This window comes from Mesoplodon bidens, assembly GCF_964165515.1.
Source record: "Mesoplodon bidens genome assembly, chromosome: 6".
NCBI lineage: Eukaryota > Metazoa > Chordata > Mammalia > Artiodactyla > Ziphiidae > Mesoplodon > Mesoplodon bidens.
The window spans coordinates 83,697,459-83,721,168 of NC_138162.1; the positions used below are offsets into that span (position 1 = coordinate 83,697,459).

The 23,710-nt window shown below is 39.7% G+C and overlaps 1 protein-coding gene across 1 annotated transcript in view; it reads right to left on the reverse strand.

Annotated features, from left to right (window-relative positions):
* Positions 1–21,326: 21,326 nt before the first annotated feature.
* The window catches only part of TRPM6 (transient receptor potential cation channel subfamily M member 6), a 139,678-nt gene continuing 137,294 nt past the window's right edge, over positions 21,327–23,710 (reverse strand). Inside the window, 1 exon segment of the mRNA XM_081236652.1 lies at positions 21,327–22,170. Coding sequence (XP_081092778.1) covers positions 22,037–22,170 — 134 coding nt within the window. The 3' untranslated portion in view covers positions 21,327–22,036.

Below are 23,710 nucleotides of genomic sequence, written 5' to 3' on the forward strand. Positions count from 1 at the left end.
GGAGACTCTTGCCAAGACAACAAAGGAAGCATCTGCTCAGCTTCGTGTTTGACCAAAATGACCACTGGGACACAAGTGAACCAAACCTTATGAAGCTGACAACCTAATTGGGGTAGGGGTGGGGAGAAGACAATAATCCAATAAAGCAAAGAACTGTATCTTATACCTAGAATCATCACAATAAATATTTACTGAATTCATTAATTAATCCAAGAAGATAAAACAATGCACCTTCAAGAAACAAAAATTACATTGACTTTTGCAACCATCAATGCTAGAAGACAATAAAATGCTATTTATCAGCTTTCAGGGAAGAAAATTAAAATATATTATCCAAGAATCCTACACTCCACCAATTTCTTGTTCCTATATGAAGATGCAAAACAATCATATTCAAATATGCAAAATTACAAGAGAATAGTATCTATATACCTTTCCTGGATAAAGAAGAAGAGACTTTTCTAAGATGTTTACCAAAACACTGAAAGATGAGCCAAACACAAAAAAAGAAAATAGTAAGAGTTAATAGTGCTTACTATATGCTAGGCACTCTCCTGGGTGCTTATAGTAGTTCACTTAAATCTTTTTGTGAAAATCAATTAAGTTACTATTATTATTATTCCCCATTTCCAGTGAGGAAGATGACACGTAGAGAAGTTCACTTTCCTGCTCAAAACTGTACAGCCAACAAGAGGTGGTACCAGAATTTGAACCCAGGCATTCTGGCTTCAAATTTCACACTTTTAGTCTTTACACCATACTGCTTTTTTTTTTAACATCTTTATTGGAGTATAATTGCTTTACAATGGTGTGTTAGTTTCTGCTTTATAACAAAGTGAATCAGTTATACATATACATATGTTCTCATATCACTTCCTTCTTGAGTCTCCCTCCCTCCCACCCTCCGTATCCCACCCCTCTAGGTGGTCACAAACCACCTAGCTGATCTCCCTGTGCTATGCAGCTACTTCCCACTAGCTATCTATTTTACATTTGGTAGTGTATATACGTCCATGCCACTCTCTCACTTTGTCACAGCTTACCCTTCCCCCTCCCCATAACCTCAAGTCCCTGCTCTAGTAGGTCTGTGTCTTTATTCCCGTCTTACCCCTAGGTTCTTCATGATGTTATTTTTGTTTGTTTTTGTTTTCTTAGATTCCATATATATGTGTTAGCATACGGTATTTGTTTTTCTCTTTCTGACTTACTTCACTCTGTATGACAGACTCTAGGTCCATCCACCTCACTACAAATAACTCAATTTCTTTCCTTTTATGGCTGAGTAATATTCCATTGTATATATGTGCCACATCTTCTTTATCCATTCATCTGTCGATGGACACTTAGGTTGCTTCCATGTCCTGGCTATTGTAAATAGAGCTGCAATGAACATTTTGGTACGTGACTCTTTTCGAATTATGGTTTTCTCAGGGTATATGCCCAGTAGTGGGATTGCAATCCAAAAATGGGCAGAAGACCTAAATAGACATTTCTCCAAAGAAGATATACAGACTGCCAACAAACACATGAAAGAATGCTCAACATCATTAATCATTAGAGAAATGCAAATCAAAACTACAATGAGATGTTATCTCACACCAGTCAGAATGGCCATCATCAAAAAATCTAGAAACAATAAATGCTGGACAGGGTGTGGAGAAAAGGGAACACTCTTGCACTGTTGGTGGGAATGTAAATTGATATAGCCACTATGGAGAACATTATGGAGGTTCCTTAAAAAAACTGTACTGTTTTTAATAAACCTTTAAACATAATTACAAAAGTTAATTGATAACTTTAAATAATTACTTCACTTATTATTACAAAACTAAACACTAAAAAAAAAAGAGCTTTTGTTTCAAATAGTACAATGCAGAACCCAAGAAATAATAAATGATGATTTAAATGTAGAGAATTTTAAAGCAAAAATACTAAACTCATTGCCTATAAAGCAGAATCGAAATTAATTGTTTTGATTTTGATATGATGATTAGATATATAGGCTTAAGAATGTTCTTTAAAAAGAGCTTTAGGGGATTCCCTGGTGGCGCAGTGGTTGAGAGTCCGCCTGCCGATGCAGGGGACGCAGGTTTGTGCCCCAGTCCGGGAAGATCCCACATGCCGCGGAGTGGCTGGGCCTGTGAGCCATGGCCGCTGAGCCTGCACGTCCGGAGCCTGTGCTCAATGGTGAGAGGCCCATGTACCACAAAAAAAAAAAAAAAAAAAAAGCTTTAATATAACCACTAATAACATATTTAAAAGAATGTTTAGCTTTGAGTCAAATCAAACTTCCATGGAAGGCATCTAAAAATTTTAGATAGCTGGCAGGGCAGGAGCCTCAGGGCAGCAGAAGCAGCCCCTTGGCCCAAGACACCTGGAACACCAGCCTGTCCTGCCTGTCCCCTTCCCTGGCCTCTAGTGAAGTAGAAAAGACTCATAAAAACAAATCACTTGGAGTTCTGGTCAAAGATGGTGATATAGGAGGCTACTGAACTCCCTTCCTCCCATGGACACACCAAATGTACAGGTACATGTGGAGCAATTCCCTCTAAGATAAATCCATAAACTAGCTGAGCAACACCTACACATCGGGCAAATGAGAAAATACCCACATCAAAACGGGGGCTGATCGTCATCCTCCCTGGAGACCAGGGAATCCAGAGGATGCCTCCTCCACTTTCTCCTCTAGCCCACCACAAATCACCAGTATCTTCCTGGAAGGAGCTTGAACTCACATCTGTGCTCCAGTTTTTGCAGCTGCCATCCAAGGGATGGGCCCCTGGATCTTCTGCTTCTGATAGCCAACGGGGCTTGCATTTACAAATCCCACAGGATGGTAGAAAACAAAGAATCAGTTCTTAACAGATGCAGAATCACCCCCCACACACAGCTATACACCCAAGCCAAGTACACAGGCAAAACTGAACACCTCCCGGTTTCTCTCTGGAATGTGCTCAACTTCATACTTCCCAGATGCCACCTGAGGGCCCAGCTGCCAATCAACCTGCATGTAGGTGCTGACTGCCAACCTCCCCCTTAGGACACTGACAGGTCTTGGCACACCCTCAACTACTGGGAGGAACCAAGAACAAAGAAGGTGGCTTGGACACTTACAAAGCTTTGAGAGACAGCTAAGCGCTCAGGCCAGGCTGATTGACAAGGTTCATCTCCTACATGAGATCATTCTGTCAAGACTGGGAGAGGGCATATAACCATAGAAAATAATTCAAAAAGACACAGGCACCCCAATGTTCACTGCAACACTATTTACAATAGCCAGGTCATGGAAGCAACCTAAATGCCCATCAACAGATGAATGGATAAAGAAGATATGGTACATATGTACAATGGAATGTTACTCAGCCATAAAAAGGAATGAAATTGGGTCATTTGTAGAGACGTGGATGGACCTAAAGACTGTCATACAGAGTGAAGTAAGTCAGAAAGAGAAAAACAAGTATCGTATATTAACGCATATATGTGGAACCTAGAAAAATGGTACAGATGAACCAGTTTGCAGGGCAGAAATAGAGACACAGATGTAGAGAACAAACGTATGGACACCAAGGGGAGAAGCAGGGGGTGGGATGAATTCGGAGATTGGGATTGACATGTATACACCAATATGTATAGAATAGATAACTAATAAGAACCTGCTATATAAAAATAAATAAAAACAAAACAAACAAACAAACAAAAAGACTGGGAGAGGTGGCTGCTTTACCTAATGCATAGAAACAAATACAGGAGAAAATGAAGAAACAGATAAAATTCCAGAAACAGACCTTAATGAAATAGAGATAAGTGGTTAACCTGATAGAGAGTTCAAAATAATGGTCATTAAGATGCTCACTGAGGTCAGAAGAACAATACATGAACAAAGTGAGAATTTCATTGAAGAGAAAATATTTTTAAAGTACCAAACAGAGGAAATTCCCTGGCAGTCTAGTGGTTAGGACTTCGCACTTTTAACTGCTGAGGGCCCAGATTGGATCCCTGGTCGGGGAAGTAGGATTCCCACAAGCCGCGTGGCAAGACCAAAAAAAGCCAGTACCAAACAGAAATCACAGAGTTGAAGAATACAATAATTGAACTGAAAAATTCAATAGAGGGGTTCAACAACAGTTCAAGCTGAAGAAAAGATCAGGAAACTCAAAGATAGGACATTGAAATCCCTCCATTCAGAAGACAAAAAAAAAAAAAGAGTAAAAAAGAGTGAAGATAGCTTAAAGGATTTATGGGACCATAAATTTGATCAATATACACATTATAGGAATCCAGAAAGAAAAGAGAGAAAGGAGTAGAAAACTTATTCAGAAAAATAAACAGATATCCAGATCCAGGAATCTCAGAGTTCAAAATAATATGAATCCAAAGAGACCCACTCTGAGACACATTATAATTACATTGTTAAAATTAAAGACAAGGAATTTCAAAAGCAACAAGAGAAAAGCAACTTGTTATATACAAGGGAACCCCTCATAAGACTATCAGAATATTTTTCAGCAGAAATTTGCAAGCCAGAAGGGGAGTGGTGTGATATATTCAAAGTGCTGAAAGGAAAAACTGCCTACCAAAAAAATTCTAGCCAGCAAAGTTGTCCTACAGAATTGAAGGAGAGATAAAGAATATTCCAGACAAGTGAAAATGCTAGATAAAAGATGTAAGATGTTTATTCCTAGGTATTTTATTCTTTTTGTTGCAATGGTAAATGGGAGTGTTTCCTTAATTTCTCTTTCAGATTTTTCATCATTAGTGTATAGGATTGCAGCATTAGAGATTTCTGTTCATTAATTTTGTATCCTGCTACTTTACCAAATTCATTGATTAGCTCTAATAGTTTTCTGATAGAGTATTTAGGATTCTCTATGTATAGTATCATGTCATCTGCTACCTAAGGAGACAAAAGACCTGTATGCAGAAAACTATAAGACACTGATGCAAGAAATTAAAGATTATACAAACAGATGGAGAGATATACCATGTTCTTGAATTGGAAGCATCAACATTGTGAAGATGACTATACTACCCAAAGCAATCTACAGATTCAATGCAATCCCGATCCAACTACCAATGGCATTTTTCACAGAACTAGAACAAAAATTTTCACAATTTGTATGGAAACACAAAAGACCCCGAATAGCCAAAGCAATCTTGAGAAAGAAAAATGGAGCTGGAGGAATCAAGCTCCCGGACTTCAGACTATACTACAAAGCTACAGTAATCAAGACAGTATGGTACTGGCACAAAAACAGAAATATATATATCAATGGAACAGGATAGAAAACCCAGAGATAAACCCACATACATATAGTCACCTTATTTTTGATAAAGGAAGCAAGAATATACAATGGAGAAAAGACAGCTTCTTCAATAACTGGTGCTGGGAAAACTGGACAGCTACATGTAAAAGAATGAAATTAGAACACTCCCTAACACCATACACAAAAATAAACTCAAAATGGATTAAAGACCTAAATGTAAGGCCAGACACTATAAAAATCTTAGAAGAAAACATAGGCAGAACACTCTATGACATACATCACAGAAAGATCCTTTTTGACCCACCTCTTAGAGGAATGGAAATAAAAACGAAAATAAACAAATGAGACCTAATGAAACTTAAAAGCTTTTGCACAGCAAAGGAAACCATAAACAAGAAGAAAAGACAACCCTCAGAATGGGAGAAAATATTTGCAAATGAAGCAACTGACAAAGGATTAATCTCCAAAATTTACAAGTAGCTCATGCAGCTCAATATGAAAAAAACAAACAACCCAATCCAAAAATGCGCAGAAGACCTAAATAGACATTTCTCCAAAGCAGATATACAGATAGCCAACAAACACATGAAAGAATGCCCAACATCACTAATCATTACAGAAATGCAAATCAAAACTACAATGAGGTATCACCTCACACCAGTCATAATGGCCATCATCAAAAAATCTACAAACAGTAAATGCTGGAGAGGGTGTGGAGAAAAGGGAACCCTCTTGCACTGTTGGTAGGAATGTAAATTGATACAGCCACTATGGAGAACAGTATGGAGGTTCCTTAAAAAACTAAAAATAGAACTACCATATGACCCAGCAATCCCATTACTGGGCATATACCCTGAGGAAACCATAATTCAAAAAGAATCATGTACCACAATGTTCATTGCAGCTCTATTTACAATAGCCAGGACATGGAAGCAACCTAAGTGTCCATCGACAGATGAATGGATAAAGAAGATGTGGCACATATATACAATGGAATATTACTCAGCCATAAAAGGAAAGAAATTGAGTTATTTGTAGTGAGGTGGATGGACCTAGAGTCTGTCATACAGAGTGAAGTAAGTCAGAAAGAGAAAAACAAATACCGTATGCTAACACATATATATGGAATCTAAAAAAAAAAAAAAGGTTCTGAAGAACCTAGTTAAAGGACAGGAATAAAGACGCACACATAGAGAATGGACTTGAGGACACGGCGAGGGGGAAGGGTAAGCTGAGACGAAGTGAGAGAGTGACATTGACCTATATACACCACCAAATGTAAAATAGCTAGCTAGTGGGAAGCAGCCACATAGCACAGGGAGGTCAGCTCAGTGCTTTGTGTCCACCTAGAGGGGTGGGATAGGGAGAATGGGAGGGAGACGCAAGAGGGAGGGGATATGGGGATATATGTATACGTATAGCTGGTTCACTTTGTTATACAGCAGCAACTAACACAACATTGTAAAGCAATTATACTCCAATAAAGATGTTAAAAAAAAAAGATGTAAGATGAAATACAAGAATATCTAGCTAACAAATTCTGGCTCAAGATAAATAGGACCAAAAGAAAGCTATATCAAATGACATAGAAAAAAAATATAAAATTATAGAAATCATTCAACGTAACAATTTTTTGTGGCAATAAATATAACGAGTTTAAATTCCCCCATCAAGAGTCACCACAGACTGAGTTTTTAAAAACACACCCCCACCTCCACCAAAGATGGGCTTAAAAACAGAAGAAGAATGGAAGTAGATATTTAAGGAAAACACAAATAAAAAGAAGTGCTATCCTTATGAGTCAAAACATTCGGTAACGACAAAACGTTAGCAAAATAAAATTAGAGATGAGGCATCTAATTCAGTCTTATTTGGGGAAGCTGGTAAAGTTTCCCAAAGAAAGCCATGATGTTTATTTTGTTTGCTCACCCACTACCTCAATTCATTTTCCATCCTTCACTGTGCTCAGTGAGTGCCTCCATTAATTGAAATTTAAATCAATTGCTTTCAAACCCTTTTCAAACTCTCTTCACAGGTGATACTGCTACCAATACACACACACTCGTGCGCGCATGCTCATACAAATAACTGAAAAAAAGTTTCACAAAACGATGCTTATCTTTACCATGTATGAATCCCTCTGACAGTTTCTAATATAATTTATCCTATTTCTTCTTTTTCCTTTTTTTCTTAAGGTATCTAACATTATTAGGCACCAGGGAAATATAAATTAAAACTATGAGATACCACTACATACACTATTCATGTCTAGTAATAAAAAGAATGAAATCCTTATACACACAGTCACATGGATAAATCTCAAACACATGTTAAGCAAAACAAGTCAGACACAAAAGGGTGATTGCATTTATAAAAAATTCAAGAATAGGCAAAAGACAATCTACACTTATAGAAATCAGTATCTTGGTAAGGGCTGGAGAATGACCGGAAAGAAGCATGAGAAAACTTCCTGGGATGATGGAAATGTTCTCTATCATGATCTAGATGATGTTTGTGTATATGTATTTGTCAAAATTTATCAGTCTGTATGATTAATATTTGTGCATTTGACTATACATAAATTATACATCAATAAAGGAATATTAGCATTTTTAAGAGGCTAAATAAGATTTAGTCATCAAAGAGAAAGTGGGGTAAAAAGACTCCAAGCACAAGTGGCAGCACAGCAAAGGCAAGATGAAATATAAGGCAAAGAATACCATGACCTACATCTGGAGAGATAGAGGGCACGTGTACGCCACATTTGGAAGTTTGGACATTATTATATGTGCCATGGAAACCCTCTTGTGGAAGAATGACGTTAATAATATTGTCAGATTTGCATACATGATGTCAATTTTCTATCAGTGTGGAAGATGTAGACAGGCACGAGGGAGGCCATCTGGGTGTCTTAAATATGTTTGTTGGAGGAGGTAAGGAGGGTGGGTTTTGGGAGAGACTGGCTATTTACTGTAGCTGAAGCATGGGATACTTGGTGAGGAGGTAGAGGTGTCTAGCTTAAAGAAGATGGGTCACAATTGTAGAGGCCTTATATGCCACAGGAAGGAGTTTGACATTATCCCAGTTGAATGAATGAGAGGAAACACAAAAATGAACAGTTACAGAGCACAGACTGTGTGCCAGACTGTTGCTATTTCATGTGAATTCTCTTCATCTGCATGAGAGCCCCAGGATGTAGATATCATTAGCCCACATTACAGATGAAGAAACCAAGAGACTCAGAAAGAAAGAATGAATTTTCTAAGGCCACACAGCTAGTAACCCTCACAACTATAATGCAAACCCAGGACTATCTAGATTTAAGTATCTGCTCTTTCCAAAATACCCCACTGTCACCATATTTTTGAAAAACATAAAAGCATATGACAATCCTAAAATGTAGATTTTCATCCAAATTGCATGTGGGAGTCAGGAGGACCAATATGAAGGTTATTGCAATGATCCAGGCGAGCAACAATGGTACTAAAGATGGTGAGGTGTGATCCTGTTCTGAATATATTTTGTAGGTAGAGCTGAGAGGATTTGTGAATAAACTGGATATGGGGTGAAAGAAACAAGAACAATCAGGGATGGCTCCAAAATTGGGGGCCTTAGCAACCAAAAGTTTGCACTGCATTAACTGAGATGGGAGAGATTGTGGGAGAAGTAGATTTGGAGGGACATCAGGTGCTCAGGTATTAAATCAACTGAGATGTCTGCTAGACTTCGAGTCTACCGGTCAATGCCAAACAAGCATGTGGACATAAGGAACTGATATTCCAGGGAGTTTTTGTTTAAATGTGTGTGTGTGTGTGTGTGTGTGTGTGTGTGTGTGTTTTCCTTTCATATAAATGGGATCACACTTCACATACTGTCTTAACAACACAGATTTGCTTATAGATACAAAATGAATAAATGAAGCAATCAGTGTACACTTACAAAGAGAGATGTCTGGATAAAGTTTTAATAATAGGGATCTCTAAGTGGTAAGATAGTGTGTGGCATGTATTTTGGGTTCTTCACTGCATTTTTTGAATTTTTTACAGTGAACATTGGATTGGCCTACCAAATACAGTAACACGATTTTCAAAGGATGTTAGAGGAAATTTACTTTACACATAATAAATCCCGAAAGTGAAGATGTCCCCTAACACAGAAAGTATACAATAACCACACCTTAGCACTTGTCTTCCGTTTCACACAAAGAGCTAAAATGAGTATGTACTGACATGAGTTTTAAACATTATGAATAACTCAATTTCACGTCATTTTGACTGGACCAGATGCCCTTTTGTATATTGATGATACTAGTTGAGCTCGAGCCTGTCTGTGGAGTAGGAGTATATGTGTATTTTATATGTAAGCTTATACAAATGTGTGTCTGCAATCTGTATTAGGACTTGGCAGGTGCCTTCCTCACCAGTGCTATAAGACTCCTTGCAAAAGAACCCTGCCTTTTAATGAGTTTACCATTAAAAAAAAAAATGGGACACTGCCTGGTTCCACAGTGTTAAATGAAAATAACATTCAGAGTTGAGTTAATCTGATTGCATAGGATCTACTTTCCCCCTTGCTGCAAATCAGAGCAGTTTTCAGATAACAAGAATGGGTGCCCTACTTGAGCGGGCAGGGGTACTGCTGCTAGTCAGAGCGGCATTTAGCATGGCATTGCCATCATTACATCCCCAGGTTCGAGGCAATGAAACTCCAGAAGCGGCAAAGTCAAATCAGTTCAATTGTCTGATTGTTCATACTCATAAAGTGGGGAAGCTGGCAGGGGTCCGGTATAAAACTTGGAGTTCTGCACTGGAGCTCCTTTAAGGTAATTCATTGCCCTCTGCAGTAGCTTAAATCAGAAGGGCCAGCACAGTCACAGTAAATGCAGTTCCCCACACTGCTTGAGAGCAATATCGCAGATAGCCGGCTGCTATGCCAGATGTCAAAGGTGCACTAAAAGCACTTGTTTTTGATCTACCCCATTCCCGAGAAGTACAATGGATGGGCCTTTAAGCACTGCCATAAAAAAAGATTGTGATTAATGAAGCAGCACAACTTAATAAACCAAGTTGACTCCCGCTTCCTTCTCCTAGGCATTTTCACTGTCCACAAAGCCGTTCTTTTACTTAGCAGCAGGGACATGTAAAATGTTAATCATCAATCTGTGGGCCATTAAAGAAGTTGCTTTCCCTTTCTCAACTTGAAAACCAAGGGGGAATGATAATAGGTTTGGTTAACAGAGCCATTCACATAATGGAGATGTGTGGAGGAAAGCTTTGATAGAGTCAGCGTGGGAGCCTTGAGCACTAATCCATCCTGCTCTCTGGGACCAGGAGTTCAGAGCCTAGCTGAGGCTGGGAGGCTCAGGATGGAGACTGGGGGGAATGTCTTGATCCGGCTGGACCAACAGGAGGCTACTGCACCTGAATGAGGCCCAAAATAAGATGAGAAGGCATGGAAGCTTTCTGTGCCAGAAGAGCTGGACAAGGGCTGTAGGTATTGCCTGACCTTATCTGGCCTTTTTCCTCACAGAACAGAGGACCACAGCAGCCTTCCCACATAGGCAATGGCTGTGTTCCCTCCGCCAGGTAAACTCTGGGTCATCCTCCGTGACCAATAGAACCATCCCTTGTCCAGAGAGCAACAGAGTTTTCAGCTAATTCACCAAAACCCAATGAAATACATTCTTTGCTGGAGTCAAAGGTATATCAGTCAGAGATACACAACTTAAAATTTTACCCATGATTTAGGAATTGCTTTGGCAGGGGCAGGAGTCAGAGACACAGGGATCGGGCACATGGTCCACAAATGTTTGATATAGTCAATCAGTTAATTTTGGCAGGAAAAAGAAAAACTACTGGAAGATGGTATCAGGACATTTTGAAATGCCCATGGTTAGGAAAGGTGATGCTAAAATTAAGAACAGTTCACTGCACCTCTTTTCACTCCTTTAGGGAAACTCTTGGTCTTGTCTTGCCTTGGTAAAGAAAGCTTAGACTGCAAGCATGAGGAGATGCCTCCTGCTCCTAGAGAGAGTGTGTGCCTGATGACCCCAATGAGAGGCGGGCCGAGAGCCCATGGCATTTTGAGAAACTCTATCTGGTCAGCAAAGTGCTATTTCCCTGCTAGAACCTTTACCTTTCAGATAGAGAAAACTTCCATCAACCATATCATAGATAATAATGATATTATTGGTGATATGAAGTGAATTTGGAAGGTATGAGCAGTTAGAGCCCTTCCCAAAAAACCCTTAGAGCCAATTCTACTGATTGTAATCACTCACCGAACTCTTAAGTTCCTGTGGGCAGTGTCTACATCATAGTCAGTGTTCTAAGGCCAAGCAGGTTATACTCAGTGGATGATTAATAAATGTCTGCTGAATTAATTAATTAACCCAGAATTGATTATGTTTAAAGCATTTCCTAACTTCCTTAGCCTGCATAATAAAACTCATTTGCTAAAATTACATGAAAGGCTTTTATCAAATTTACCCATTTTTCTCAGCTTTATCTCATGCTACCTCCTACTATATCCCAATATGTACCTAGTTTCTAGGTATCCCAATACCTAGAAACTAGCTATACAACTATTCACCATTCCCCAAACATCTCTCCCAGCTGCTGTTCCCTCCACCAGGTAAACTCTGTGTCATTCTCTGTGAAGCCTTCCCTTCCCTCTTGAGAAAGGGAGTCCCTCTTTCACTGGAATTCAGAAGCATTTTGCAAATGCCTCAAGTTTAGCTTCTGGTGCAGTGAGGTTGTTTTACATGTCTGCCTTCTCACAGACCTGTGAGTACCCACCTTCCTAATCATGGCAAACACTAGGCACTTAGTGAGTCTTAGTTAAGTCAATAAATCAATGACTGAACCACTAAAGTAATGGAGCAGACACTGGGGACTTACCCCAAAATCACATGTTCTGTCTAGTCCACCTATGCGCTGTCAGCCATGGCTCTAGGGGACTGAGAAATGAACAGATCATAAATTTTCACAATAGTACTCTAAAAATGCCCTCAATTGAAAAATTTGATAAAGTGAAATGTTTCATGAAAATGTTTCAATTCCCCACCCACTGCCCTTCAAGAAATGGTCCAAGATGACTCTTAAAAATCATTTTCAAGCTTATGAAACCAAGCTTTAAAGTCAGAGCACTGCTTAAGGTCTTCTGCTTTGTGGGAAAAGTATATGATAATTAACTCTCTTCATAAAATTTAGTTAATTTCCCATCTCTTATGTATATCCAAGTTTTCCACCTCCATCTTAGCTCTTGCCACAGTGAAAATTTACCGTGATCATGGCCATTCAGTGTAGGAAATTAATTAACATTCTCCACAGGACCCTCATTTGTATAGTATATTAATAGGCTCCTTATGTAAATTTCTACTCTTACCTCACTGCTTATATGCCTGCTAGCTGGTTGTATGCAATTTAGAAATGAGGGCAAGAAATTTTTGATTTCACGTGATGCCGCCTAGAGGGATGGTGAGAAGGGAAATGGATGGAGGTCAAGCAGTGAGAGGAAAGTCACAATGGACATATTTTATAGCTGTCACTAAACTAACAGTGCTCAATAAAGCTAACTCTCATTCCAAGTAGATTTTACTTTTTGTGTCCAGTAGATTTTGCCATTATAAGTAAATTATGGGAAAACAAAAGGGAATATACCTGATGATATTGTGAAGATGCCTGGTGCGAGAAGATATGGAGTGTTAGTCAGAAGTGGTCCACGTCCTAAATAAGGAGATCTTTGTATTAAACATTTCTGTAGAAAGAAAAAAACCCACTCTCCAAAGTCCTACCAAAGAACATTCCACCTTCCAGAGCCACACTCAATCAAGTGAAAAATTGGACCAGAATAAATAATCCTTAATGTGACACATTATGTTAGCTGTCCATCAAACCCCTTTCTCTCTTTTTCTTGGATGCACTGCTACACTGCAGTTGCTAGCCTCTTTTGCAGGTAGGCAGGACGGTGTGATTGAGTTCTAGCTGATGGGATGTGAACAAAAGGAGGTGTGCCACTTCTAGGGCTGACCCATAAAACCTCCCATGTGTTCTCTTCCCTTTCATGTCATTCTCCCCTTGGTGCCCGTCTGTTAAAGATGATAGAACCACTTGTCAGCCTGGGTCCCAGAAAGATTGTGTGGAACAGAGAACTCAACCACTCGCCACAGTCTGTCCTGGAATGTTAAGTGAGAAATAAATGTCTATTGTGTCAAGTCATCACATTTTTGTGCCTATTTACTGTTGTTGCCCAGTCTCCCCTAATATAGAACCATTTCAATGCTAGCATTCTAGGATCAATGTCATGAACTATTAGCCTTTTGTTTGAAAAGAGAAGCAGATGGGGGAGGTTATGCATGTGTGGGGGCAGATAGTATAAGGGCAATCTCTGTACCTTTTGTTCAGTTTTGCTGTGAACCTAAAATTGGTCATTTAAAAAAGTCTATTTTTTAAAAAGAGAGAAGCATCTCCAGCTCCACCAATCCTGGTGATAAAATAAGAATATCTTAAATAATAATGATTAACAACTTCCCAGCATGACTATTGTGTGCCAGACACTGTACTAAGTGTTCCATGTACATTATCTCTAATTCTCAGACTACTCCTGCTTGGTAGACAATAGGTTACACAGATGAATTTGCTCTACAACATTTAGGTACAAGAAATGGCACATTACCTTATTTTCCTAAATCTAGAGAGAGGTCTGCTCTCTGCAAAAGGATAAAAGAGTTAGTCTCAGTCATATTTCGGGATTCCAAAACATGTAAGAACAAAAGCAGTTCACTGGGTGCTTGAAAAACAGAGAAGGGCTTCTAACCTTGGCCATCAGGCCCACAGGCCCATGGGATCCATTCACAGGCAGGTGGCTCCATTTGATCCATGACTAGCATGGACATGTATTGTTCCCTGTGACTTCTCAGGCCATAGCTCTTAGTCAGTCCTGATATCCATGAACTGGCCCTTCACAAGCCCTACGCCTCTTACGCAAAACACCATCATCTTCCCTGACTCCAGGAGTGAGTCTCTCTTCTCTTCTCAGGGTAGGCTTCCTCTGCCTCACCAGCTCCAAGTTCCAGCCCCCATCAATTTTCCAGATGTCTTGGTGAGAGGCTGTCATATTGGGACCTGCAACTTATGCAGTAAGCCATTACGGTCCTGAGGCAAGGGCATCCACCTACCTTCTTGGGATGGAGAATAGCAAGAAGAAAGATAAGTCAGTATATTAACAGATCATCGTACCATATTCGTATGATAAGCTGGGTTCAGAGAGGTTAATCAAGTTGCCCAAGGTAACAAATTATTCAGTGGCAGAGCTTCAGTTCAAACCTAAGTCCACCTGGTTTCAGGGTTTAGAGAATTTTCTACTATTCCATGAAGCCCCTTCTGGGACAATTCAAGGCATGCCACAGGCCTAAGTGGCCTTTTATGACAATAGGAAATAATCACAAATCATCCTAAATAAAATGAAATATCTGAAAGACTCATTGAAATCCAAGTCTTACAGAGTCTTTTCACTGAAATCTCAACAGTCGCCCAAGCCTGGTATTCAAATAGCTACTTTCTGCTTATACAAACACACATATTATATACACACATACAAATAAGCAAAGTGAAATATTAAAATCATTAGTCATTAATTTGCAATATCATTTTGTAACTAGAATTCTAAAATCAGATATCTAATGAATTATCCTCTTTGAAAAGCATAGACAAGTAAATCTTATTTGACCCATCTGATGACAGCCTTATAAAGACTTCCTAGTTAAAAACTTATTCACACACAGAAACATCTGAATATTTTTTAAGAAAACAGAGAAGAAGTTTAATACAACAAGAGAACATTATTTGCCTTAACTCAAATTCAGTCATTATTAAGAAAAATGGTGATGACTTAAAAGGTCTGAGTTCTAGTCCCTCCTCGGACAATATAGTTATATTAACTTTGAGTGAAACACAATCTCTTTAAATCTCATTATTTTCATCTATCCTTTTAGTTCTCTCTCTCTCTTTTTTTTTTTCTAATTCTACATTTCTGGAAAAATAGGTACCTCACTTAGGTAAAATTAATGATGTTTCTTGGTTCATATTTGCAGCTAGTGTAGTATAAAAAGATGTAACAGAAATAGGAAGTCAGAGAAAGGAAAATGAAGAGAAGAAGGAAGCATGGAAGAGAGGGAGGGAGGGAAGATGGTGAGAAAAAAAATTCTCATTATCATCCATATTTCCCAAGGCTGGTCACTTTCAGTTCTTTGGAATCAGTCTGGAATATTGCAGACTTTGGGTATTCCACTCCCACTGGAAGGCCCATAACTCTGGAGAAGATGGGATGAAACAGGATGTCTTAGCCTGACACCATTAAGTATGTGATTTATCTAACTCTGTTCTGATTCCATGCACTTCATGCAACCCTTTGATTATAATCCAGCTTCCAAGGCCTCCAGGAACACAGTGTGATGGTCAGACTGATAAAGGTTTTGTCGTTTGCACAGATTCTATTTTTCACTATAAATTGATAAACTGGAATGTCACTAGATGCTATCAAATAGTTAGCTGTTGTATTGACCAACAAATATCTAATTTTTTAGGAAGACATAAAAAGAGGACAAAAATGCAAGTGGAAACAGAAAAATTCATTGGCAGACAGTGCCAGACTCAAAAGAACCCACTCATCATCTTGCACTTACCTTCTGATGACGTCAAGAGGGAGTGGCTCTACCATGGACTCACACTCTATAAATGGCTATTTACTGTGCAGCAAAGATTTCCTTGACAATGACATGTACAGAGAGGACACAAGGTAACATTCCACAAATGCCAGTTTGGATTTTCTCAGCCAGTGGCCTAAGTTAGGTCTGACTTCCAAATCTGTGTTTCAAACCATCATAGGGATTCAGGCTCTAGTAATTCTAGGTGTGCTGGTTAGTATTGCCTAGCCATCTATGTCATTGATTTGATTGAGCTTTAAATCCTGGCTCCTCCTTGGGTAGCTGACTTAATTAAGTTGCCTACTGTATAAGCAGCCTTTTCAAATCTTGGTAATGGGCATTTAGCACAATGCCTAGAACATAATGAGTGCTCAACACACATTGCCTATAATAATAAAAATATTAAAAAGTTATCATTATAATCATTATCATTGCTGGGCAATGACAAATCAGTATACTGTAAACTCCTTATTTGTTTTGGAGAGCCTTGAAGACAGAAATGTATCTTATCTCATAGGTCTAACCTTAGGGTCAGGACATAACACATGGTAAAGCTCAATGAGTACTTCTTAAATAGGATATATATGGAAGTTGTACAAAACTAAGGACTACACTGTACATCATCACCATACCTCTCTTCCAATCCCCAGAAGCCCTTTAGCAGTAGGCAAACATCCCATGTCATGAAGCCCAGACCGTGTTTGTTTTCCTCTGTAACACTCAGGTGATCTCCAGAACACATCACTCTCTACTCTCTCAATAAAATAAATCACCAGTCCTGCCGCCATCCATGATATCCTCTGTCCTCTCCCACAGCAGATACATGCAACCAACGGTCATTTCTCCTCCTCCTCTCTTTTGTTGTTGCCAGCATCTCTGCTCCCCAAGTCCCTTTCTACAAAATTCCAGGGGCAAGTAGGAAATCCCATGGCAACACACTGTAACAGTTTTCTGGGACTGCCATAACAAAGCAGCACAGACTGGGTGACTTAAACAAGAGAAATTTCTTTCCTCCAGGTCTGGAAGCTGGGAGTCCAAGACGTCAGTGTGTCTGGTTTCTTCCGAGGCCTCTCTCCTTGGCTTGGAGGTGGCTGCGTTCTCTCGGCCTTCACGTGATCATCACTTTCAGTGTGTCTGTGTCCTAATCTCCTCTTCTTATAAGGACATCAGTAATATTGAATCGGGGCCCACACTAATGACCTGATTTAAACTTAAGTACCTCTGTAAATACCTTATTTCCAAATGCAATCATATTCCGAGGTACTGGGGGTTAGGATTTCAACTCGATTCAGCCCATAACACACCAAGGATTTCTTTTGGTTACCAAAGCATCCTGAGGTTCTGTGACTTCTTACTGGTTACCAATATGACATACAGAAAAAGATTCACTAGAAGCCAAAGTGCAATCATATGACCCCACTGATGATTCCCCCAAATCCCTCCAGTGAAAGGCAATTATTATGTCCACATGTGGACAGTCATTAGCCAAAGGGTTTCTACCATAACAATTGTAAGGACTTTCTGACTAATATAGCAGGTGGAATTTCTAAAGGTTCAAAATGAAAATAAAAAACAAACGAACAAAAACCACTAGGGGAAGATGAGAATTCTGAAGGAAGTTACTTACTAAAAGACACTGGCAAGCCATAGGAAGAATTTTCTTATTATTAAACAGCACTACACTGACAAAATCTAAATCAGCATTAATTAAATTTTTTGTAAAACATCAACCTTTACAAATATCAAGATTCTAAACCTGCTCTTTTTTCATTCCTAAAAATATCACCAATGATGGTGTCAGATTTGGGCTTTACCTATCCTGGAAGGCTTTCTTTGGGCAGAAGGTGGCAAAAGATGTTAGCTGTGTAAACCTAAATCCATCAATAAACAAAATAAGTAGGAGACACTGTAAAATGGTGAACATCCTGATTTTGAACTACTTTAATTAAGTTTCAAAACAAAAAGGGGGCAATGAGCTTTTTCCCCTTGGAAAGAGAGAAACAGCAGAAACCACTTTTGTGGTTATACTGAAACAAGTCCACTGAGCATCCTCTGTAAACATGAAATAATGGTCACATAATATGAAAAATGAAAACCCCTTATTACTTATTGAACTGGATCCCATGCTCACAAGAAGCCTTTTAAATGAGATTCTCAAAGGACCTTATAAATGGTCTCTCATTATTGTTTGCCTTTGTTTGAAAAGGTAAGGCAAGTTACCTCATCTCATTGCAGAGTTAGGGTTTAAGACAAAGGTTAAAAGTATTATATAAAGTTAAACCAAATCGGCCAATGATAGAGACCAAGGGTTGTTATCTCTTGAGGACTGAAAGTTTCTTTTTGAAAAATTAAGCAACTTAACTAATTATTTTTAGGAGAGCATTTCATTATCTGTATATCAAGGTCCAGGAAGAAAAATCACAAAATAATAACTATGCTAAATAAAAAAATCAGTGTGGTTTCCAGAACCCTTTCTATTCTGTGTACCCGTCCATGTGGCTGGAGATCTGAAATGCTATTTAAGTCTCATTTTCCTTCAGAAGCTAACCTCTGTGGAATAAAATGCTGCTAAGGGAGAAAAAAATCTTTTCTGTCATTTGACTTTAACTTATGATAAATTAGCTTCAACTAGTTTCTTAGAAAATTGCCCAAGAAATGACTACAGAAAATTAAATACCAAGACTTCAAAGAGGCAAACACACAGCCTTCAAATTCCGACCTCAGAGAATAATCCTCCCTTTCTCATGCTTTGGAGAGATGTGAGTAAAGACATCGTACTAGGGCATGGTAATGAACCATCTTTCAAATGACTTTTCTATCAATCTTCTTTTCAAACGGTAATAAAGTGATGATTATTTCTAGGCAGTTTCTGGGAAGTTATCTCATTTCAATAGTCACCAGTAAGAAGGACGGTACTCTGGTATTATCGCCACAATGATAAGGGCAAGAACTGGTTGAGAATTCAACAGACAAGGTGTAGGTTGTTAAAAGCTATTTCCTGGAAAATTAAAACAGAGAGAGATCAAAAGAATTGTGTTGGGTCTTAAGGAATTGGTAATCATTCCCTTCTAGATTAAAAATGCAAATCTGACTTATTAACTAGTGAATGACATCCATTATCATGTGAGGGTTTTATTATTTCTTTCAACAAATAATGTTGAAACCTTATTATGTGCCACACTTCGTGCTAGATGCCGGTGACTGATGGAGAAAGGTAACAAGCCATGGCAGGAGCATCTGTGTCATGACTTCTAGAACATGAGTGATCCGTCTCAACTCAAACAGTAACAACAAAAATATTTTTTTTTCAATTTTTGATTAAATGGTTGGTAGGGAAGTTTTAGTCACCCAGTACTTGTTCTGCAAAGCTACAGAAAATAACGGGGTAAGAAACACCCAAAACTATATCTGATCTCATTCCCCAGAGTTGTTAGAAGCTTTAAGATGTCATGGGGCAGAAGTCACTCCAGGAATGTACAGCCCCATGGAGGGGAATACCCGTGCACAGGATGCCTTCAGGAAGGACTCCCAGGAACCTGGCTGCTTCTCTGGTCCCCAGATTCAGATTTCCATCTGTGAGACTGGCTAAGGGCTCATACAAGGATTATGCAATCCATTTTTCCTCAGTGGTTCCTACAACCAGCCCCATCTATGTCTTTTTATTTGCCCTAATTCTCTTATTCCAGTCTGAGCCTATTGCCCACTGGCAGATAGGGTATGGAATACATCTCTGGATTCAACATTTGCCCAGAAGTCAAGTTTTTTAGCACTCACCAGAAATCCAAACTTGTAACAACAACCAAAAAAGAAAGAAACATGAGATATAACACTTTCTGAGGGCAAAGAAATGTTATGTTCATTGCACCCTCATCACTTACACACCACAGGGAAGGCACTTAATAAATATCTGTTGAATAAAATTAACCAAATGGATGAATTCATTCATTTGTGGTCATGAATCAAAGTCATGATTGTCACATTGGTATTTGCATGCAAGCTATCCCACAGTCACCTTTGCCCAGCAGCTGGTTCATCTTTTTAAAATGTTATTCTGGTGATTTTTCTTAAAAAGAGAGTGAGAAAATCATAACACCGAAAATTAAAATCAAAATGTGTTTTTTCAAGTTCCATTCCAGGTAACAAATATTTGACCAATGAAGTAATGCTTTTAGTTTGGCTTGGATAGGCAAACTGCCTCCTTCCATAGTTGAACATGGCTCTGAAGTGAGCACAAAGAGATCCCTTATTGATTTGCAGAACAGGATAAAGCAGTTAAGCTCTGAAAAAAGCATTAACATTTTATCCTCATTGCCAATCAAGAAATCACCCAAATTTCCCACCTCCCACCACCCCAAAGACCAAAGTAAAAAGGCTATAAATCAGCCCTTGCGGATCTCACAAGAGCCAGACACTATCTTTGGCAAATCAAATCCTTGGCTTTCCATCCCCCTATGCCTGGGCAACATTTCCCCGAAGTATACCCTGAGAAGGCAGGAGTGTTGATTTAAAAAGCAAGCCAGCTAATGTAAGGGCTAACGATAAAGGTAAGTTGAAAATTTCAAATCCAGGAGGTCTATTGCTGGTAGATTGGAACACTTTATAATGAGGAAAGGAGATGCAGGAAGAGTGGGGAGAAGATTCCCAGCCTTCCAACTCCTCCTTGTGTGAACAATCTGTGCTTGTTCTGAGGTAGGGTGACCCTGATAAGTGCGAAAGAGGGATGACTGATCCCCCAAACATGCTGTACAGCAGCGGTCCCCGACCCCCGGGGCCCCGGACCAGTAACGGTCTGCGGCCTGTCAGGAACCAGGCCGCACGGGAGGAAGTGAGCAGCGAGTAAGCAAAGTTTCATCTTCCGCTCCCCATCACTGGCATTACTGCCTGAACCATCACCCCCCCACACCATCCCCCACCCCCTGCAACCGGGTCCATAGAAAACCTGTCTTCCACGAAACCAGTCCCTCGTGCCAAAAAGGGTGGGGACCACTGCTGTACAGTGTGGCTTCCAGGGACCCTTTCTTCAGGTCACTGAAACTGATCACATGTGCTCAGGCCATACTTAAAATATACACTCCAGCACTCGTTAAGCCACCAGAAATCTGTATTTCAACCAGGCAATTACCTGTGAAACATGTTTTCATTGAAAAACCCCACCTTTCCTCATAGGACCTGACATAAAGTAATTTAGCTTGTAATATTATATACCCAGGTTTGAAAAAGGGAGTAATACTTTAGAGGTTGGCTTAGTCAACTCTCTAACCAATAGTGTCCCTGAGCATAAGGGAAGGGAAAACATTTCTTAATAATTTCTAGTTTTATATATCCTTGTCCCCTTAAAAAAAAAAAAAAAAAAAAAAAAAAAAAAAAAAAGGATGCAAGGGCGTTTGTTTTAGATTTCCCTTTCCTCTCTTCCAGAGAAACCTGAAATGCTTGGTTATCATACGATTCACTGACAATATTGAAACCCATCTAGATTTCACCAGGATGCTAACATTTTACTGGTTAGTTTGTACAGGAGGGTGCTCCAGCCTGTGCAAATACACCCTTACTCCATTGTTTTCCTTTGTGTCGCTATTCAAAGCCCTGTGCTGCTGGAAAGGAGAGGAGGGAGTCAAGTGACTTTTTTATGTACATATATACATAAATACAATAAGTGGGTGAGGTGATGAATAGTAGTGGAGGTTAGAGTCTGCACACATAGTAAGAAAATAAATTAAATTTATCTGCCTGGTTCTTTAGTGCCCAGCATTCTGCACCAAGGAATGAGGTATGAAGGAGCAGCATTCCTGGCTGAGTCATCTGTCTACTTGTGCAACTTGAGGATGACGAACACACGCAAAGCACCCTGCACACAGGTCAATATCTAGGAGAACCCATTCATCATACACCAGTGAGGTCCTTGAGGAGGGGAGACATGAGGCTCAGAAGGCATGTCCCAGGAGGCCCTCAGGGTAAGGCCATCCTGGCAGAGGCTCTGACATAACCAGTGTTACATCAATCAATCTATGTTACCATAGAGTTCATAGAAGGGAGGGCAAGGGCTGTCATCTTCTTACTTCTCCCTTTTTTACAATCGTGTGAGGTCTTCTGGAGGATTATTACCCTCTTCCTCTGCTGGAGTCTCCTCAGCTGGTTCAGTTTTGATTTCAAGTCCAAAGGCGGAATTTATCCTTCCGGGGGAATAGTCATTTCTTTTTAAATCTGCAAGGAAGACAATTAAGACAGTTATAGAGAATCCTTAAGAACATAATATTCACACAGATAGATTGGACTTCAGGACTTTAGGCCAAGTGCTCAGAGAGGACTCTGCTCCCTTGGGCCACTGATATGTGAAACTCAAACCCTCAACCATGTCCAAACTACACCCCACCATGCCCATGTGTGACTCTAACTCCCCAGGGCTGTGTTCACTGGGGCAGGGGAGGCAAGCTTTGGTTGCTTGACTCAATACACGGTGCCCTATAAGTCATGACCTGCCCAGAGTTAAGTGAGGCCAAACTGGAAACAGGGCATTTTCACTTGTTGAATGATGGCAGAGCCAGAGAGTGCAGCCAAAAAATGGTGGACTCGGGATGTCAGTGGTCAGTTTTCTGCAACAAAGCTGTACCTCAGGTTTGGCTGCACCTATAAAGACTTCACCCAATTATCAGACCTTATGCTTCCTGAAGCCTCCTTCTTTAATTTCACAGGGAAATTATCAAAAGAAATCATTAATAAAGGTAACCCTTGGGGAGAAACTTATGGAGGAGAGTGACCTTTAAATGTTTGTAAACCATTGTATGCTGTGTTGATTAAATTTGTTAATCTTAAACATGCATTCCTTGTATTATTTTTTAATGTTGAATGGGGATTATCTGGACATAAAACTAATACACATTATAGTTTAATAATAACCAACAGTTATTACATTACTTCAACCCTCACGCCAACTTTATGAGATAGGTGCTATTATCCCCAGCTTACAGATAAGAATGAGGGCCAAGGTCACAAAACTAGCAAAAAGCATTTCTGGGATGTGAGCTCACCCTATGAATCCCATGCTCTTATACTACCCTAAACTGCCTCTCTTTAAAAAAAAAAAGAAAATTTAAAAAAAGTAAAACATAAACAAAAAGAAAAATCACCCCAATCCTGTTTTCCGAGCTAAACTTTTTAAAATTCAAATTACCAAATGTTCAAGTAAATGAGGATATTTTTTATCTCCATTTAAATGTGTTAACTAAGGTTTTGAAAGGAAGCAAGGATTAGGTCCAGAAATGGAGGAATTATTGAATTACTCAAAAGCCACCACAGTAGGGAAAGAAAGAAAGGAAGAAAGGAAGGGAGGGAGGGAGGAAATCGTAATCATACAGAAGAGCTAACTGGATGGAAGCAGTGAGTTATGCCTCAAGGCCCCCTTTCTCCTGGCTGATGAGATACAGTCCTTGATCAAGAATGAGAAGCTGCCCTGCCCAGGAAACAATGAATCAGTCCTGGGAAGAGGTCAGCGCCTAAGGATGCTGAGTTAATGGGCTGGACTCCAGCCCGCAATCACGGGATGGAGATATGTGTCAGCTCCTGCCTCCCACAGGGCCCTTACCTGGGGGCCTGGATGCCACTCAGCCCAGCCCCCTCTCCTTCCTGGGCTCCTTCTGTCCAGAGGAGGCCAGTGGGCAGCTTGGCCAATATGCTATGGACTGATCTCTTTGCCCAGTTCTTCTGGGTGGTTTGTGAGAAGGAGTCCTGGGCAGCTCCAAGAAGA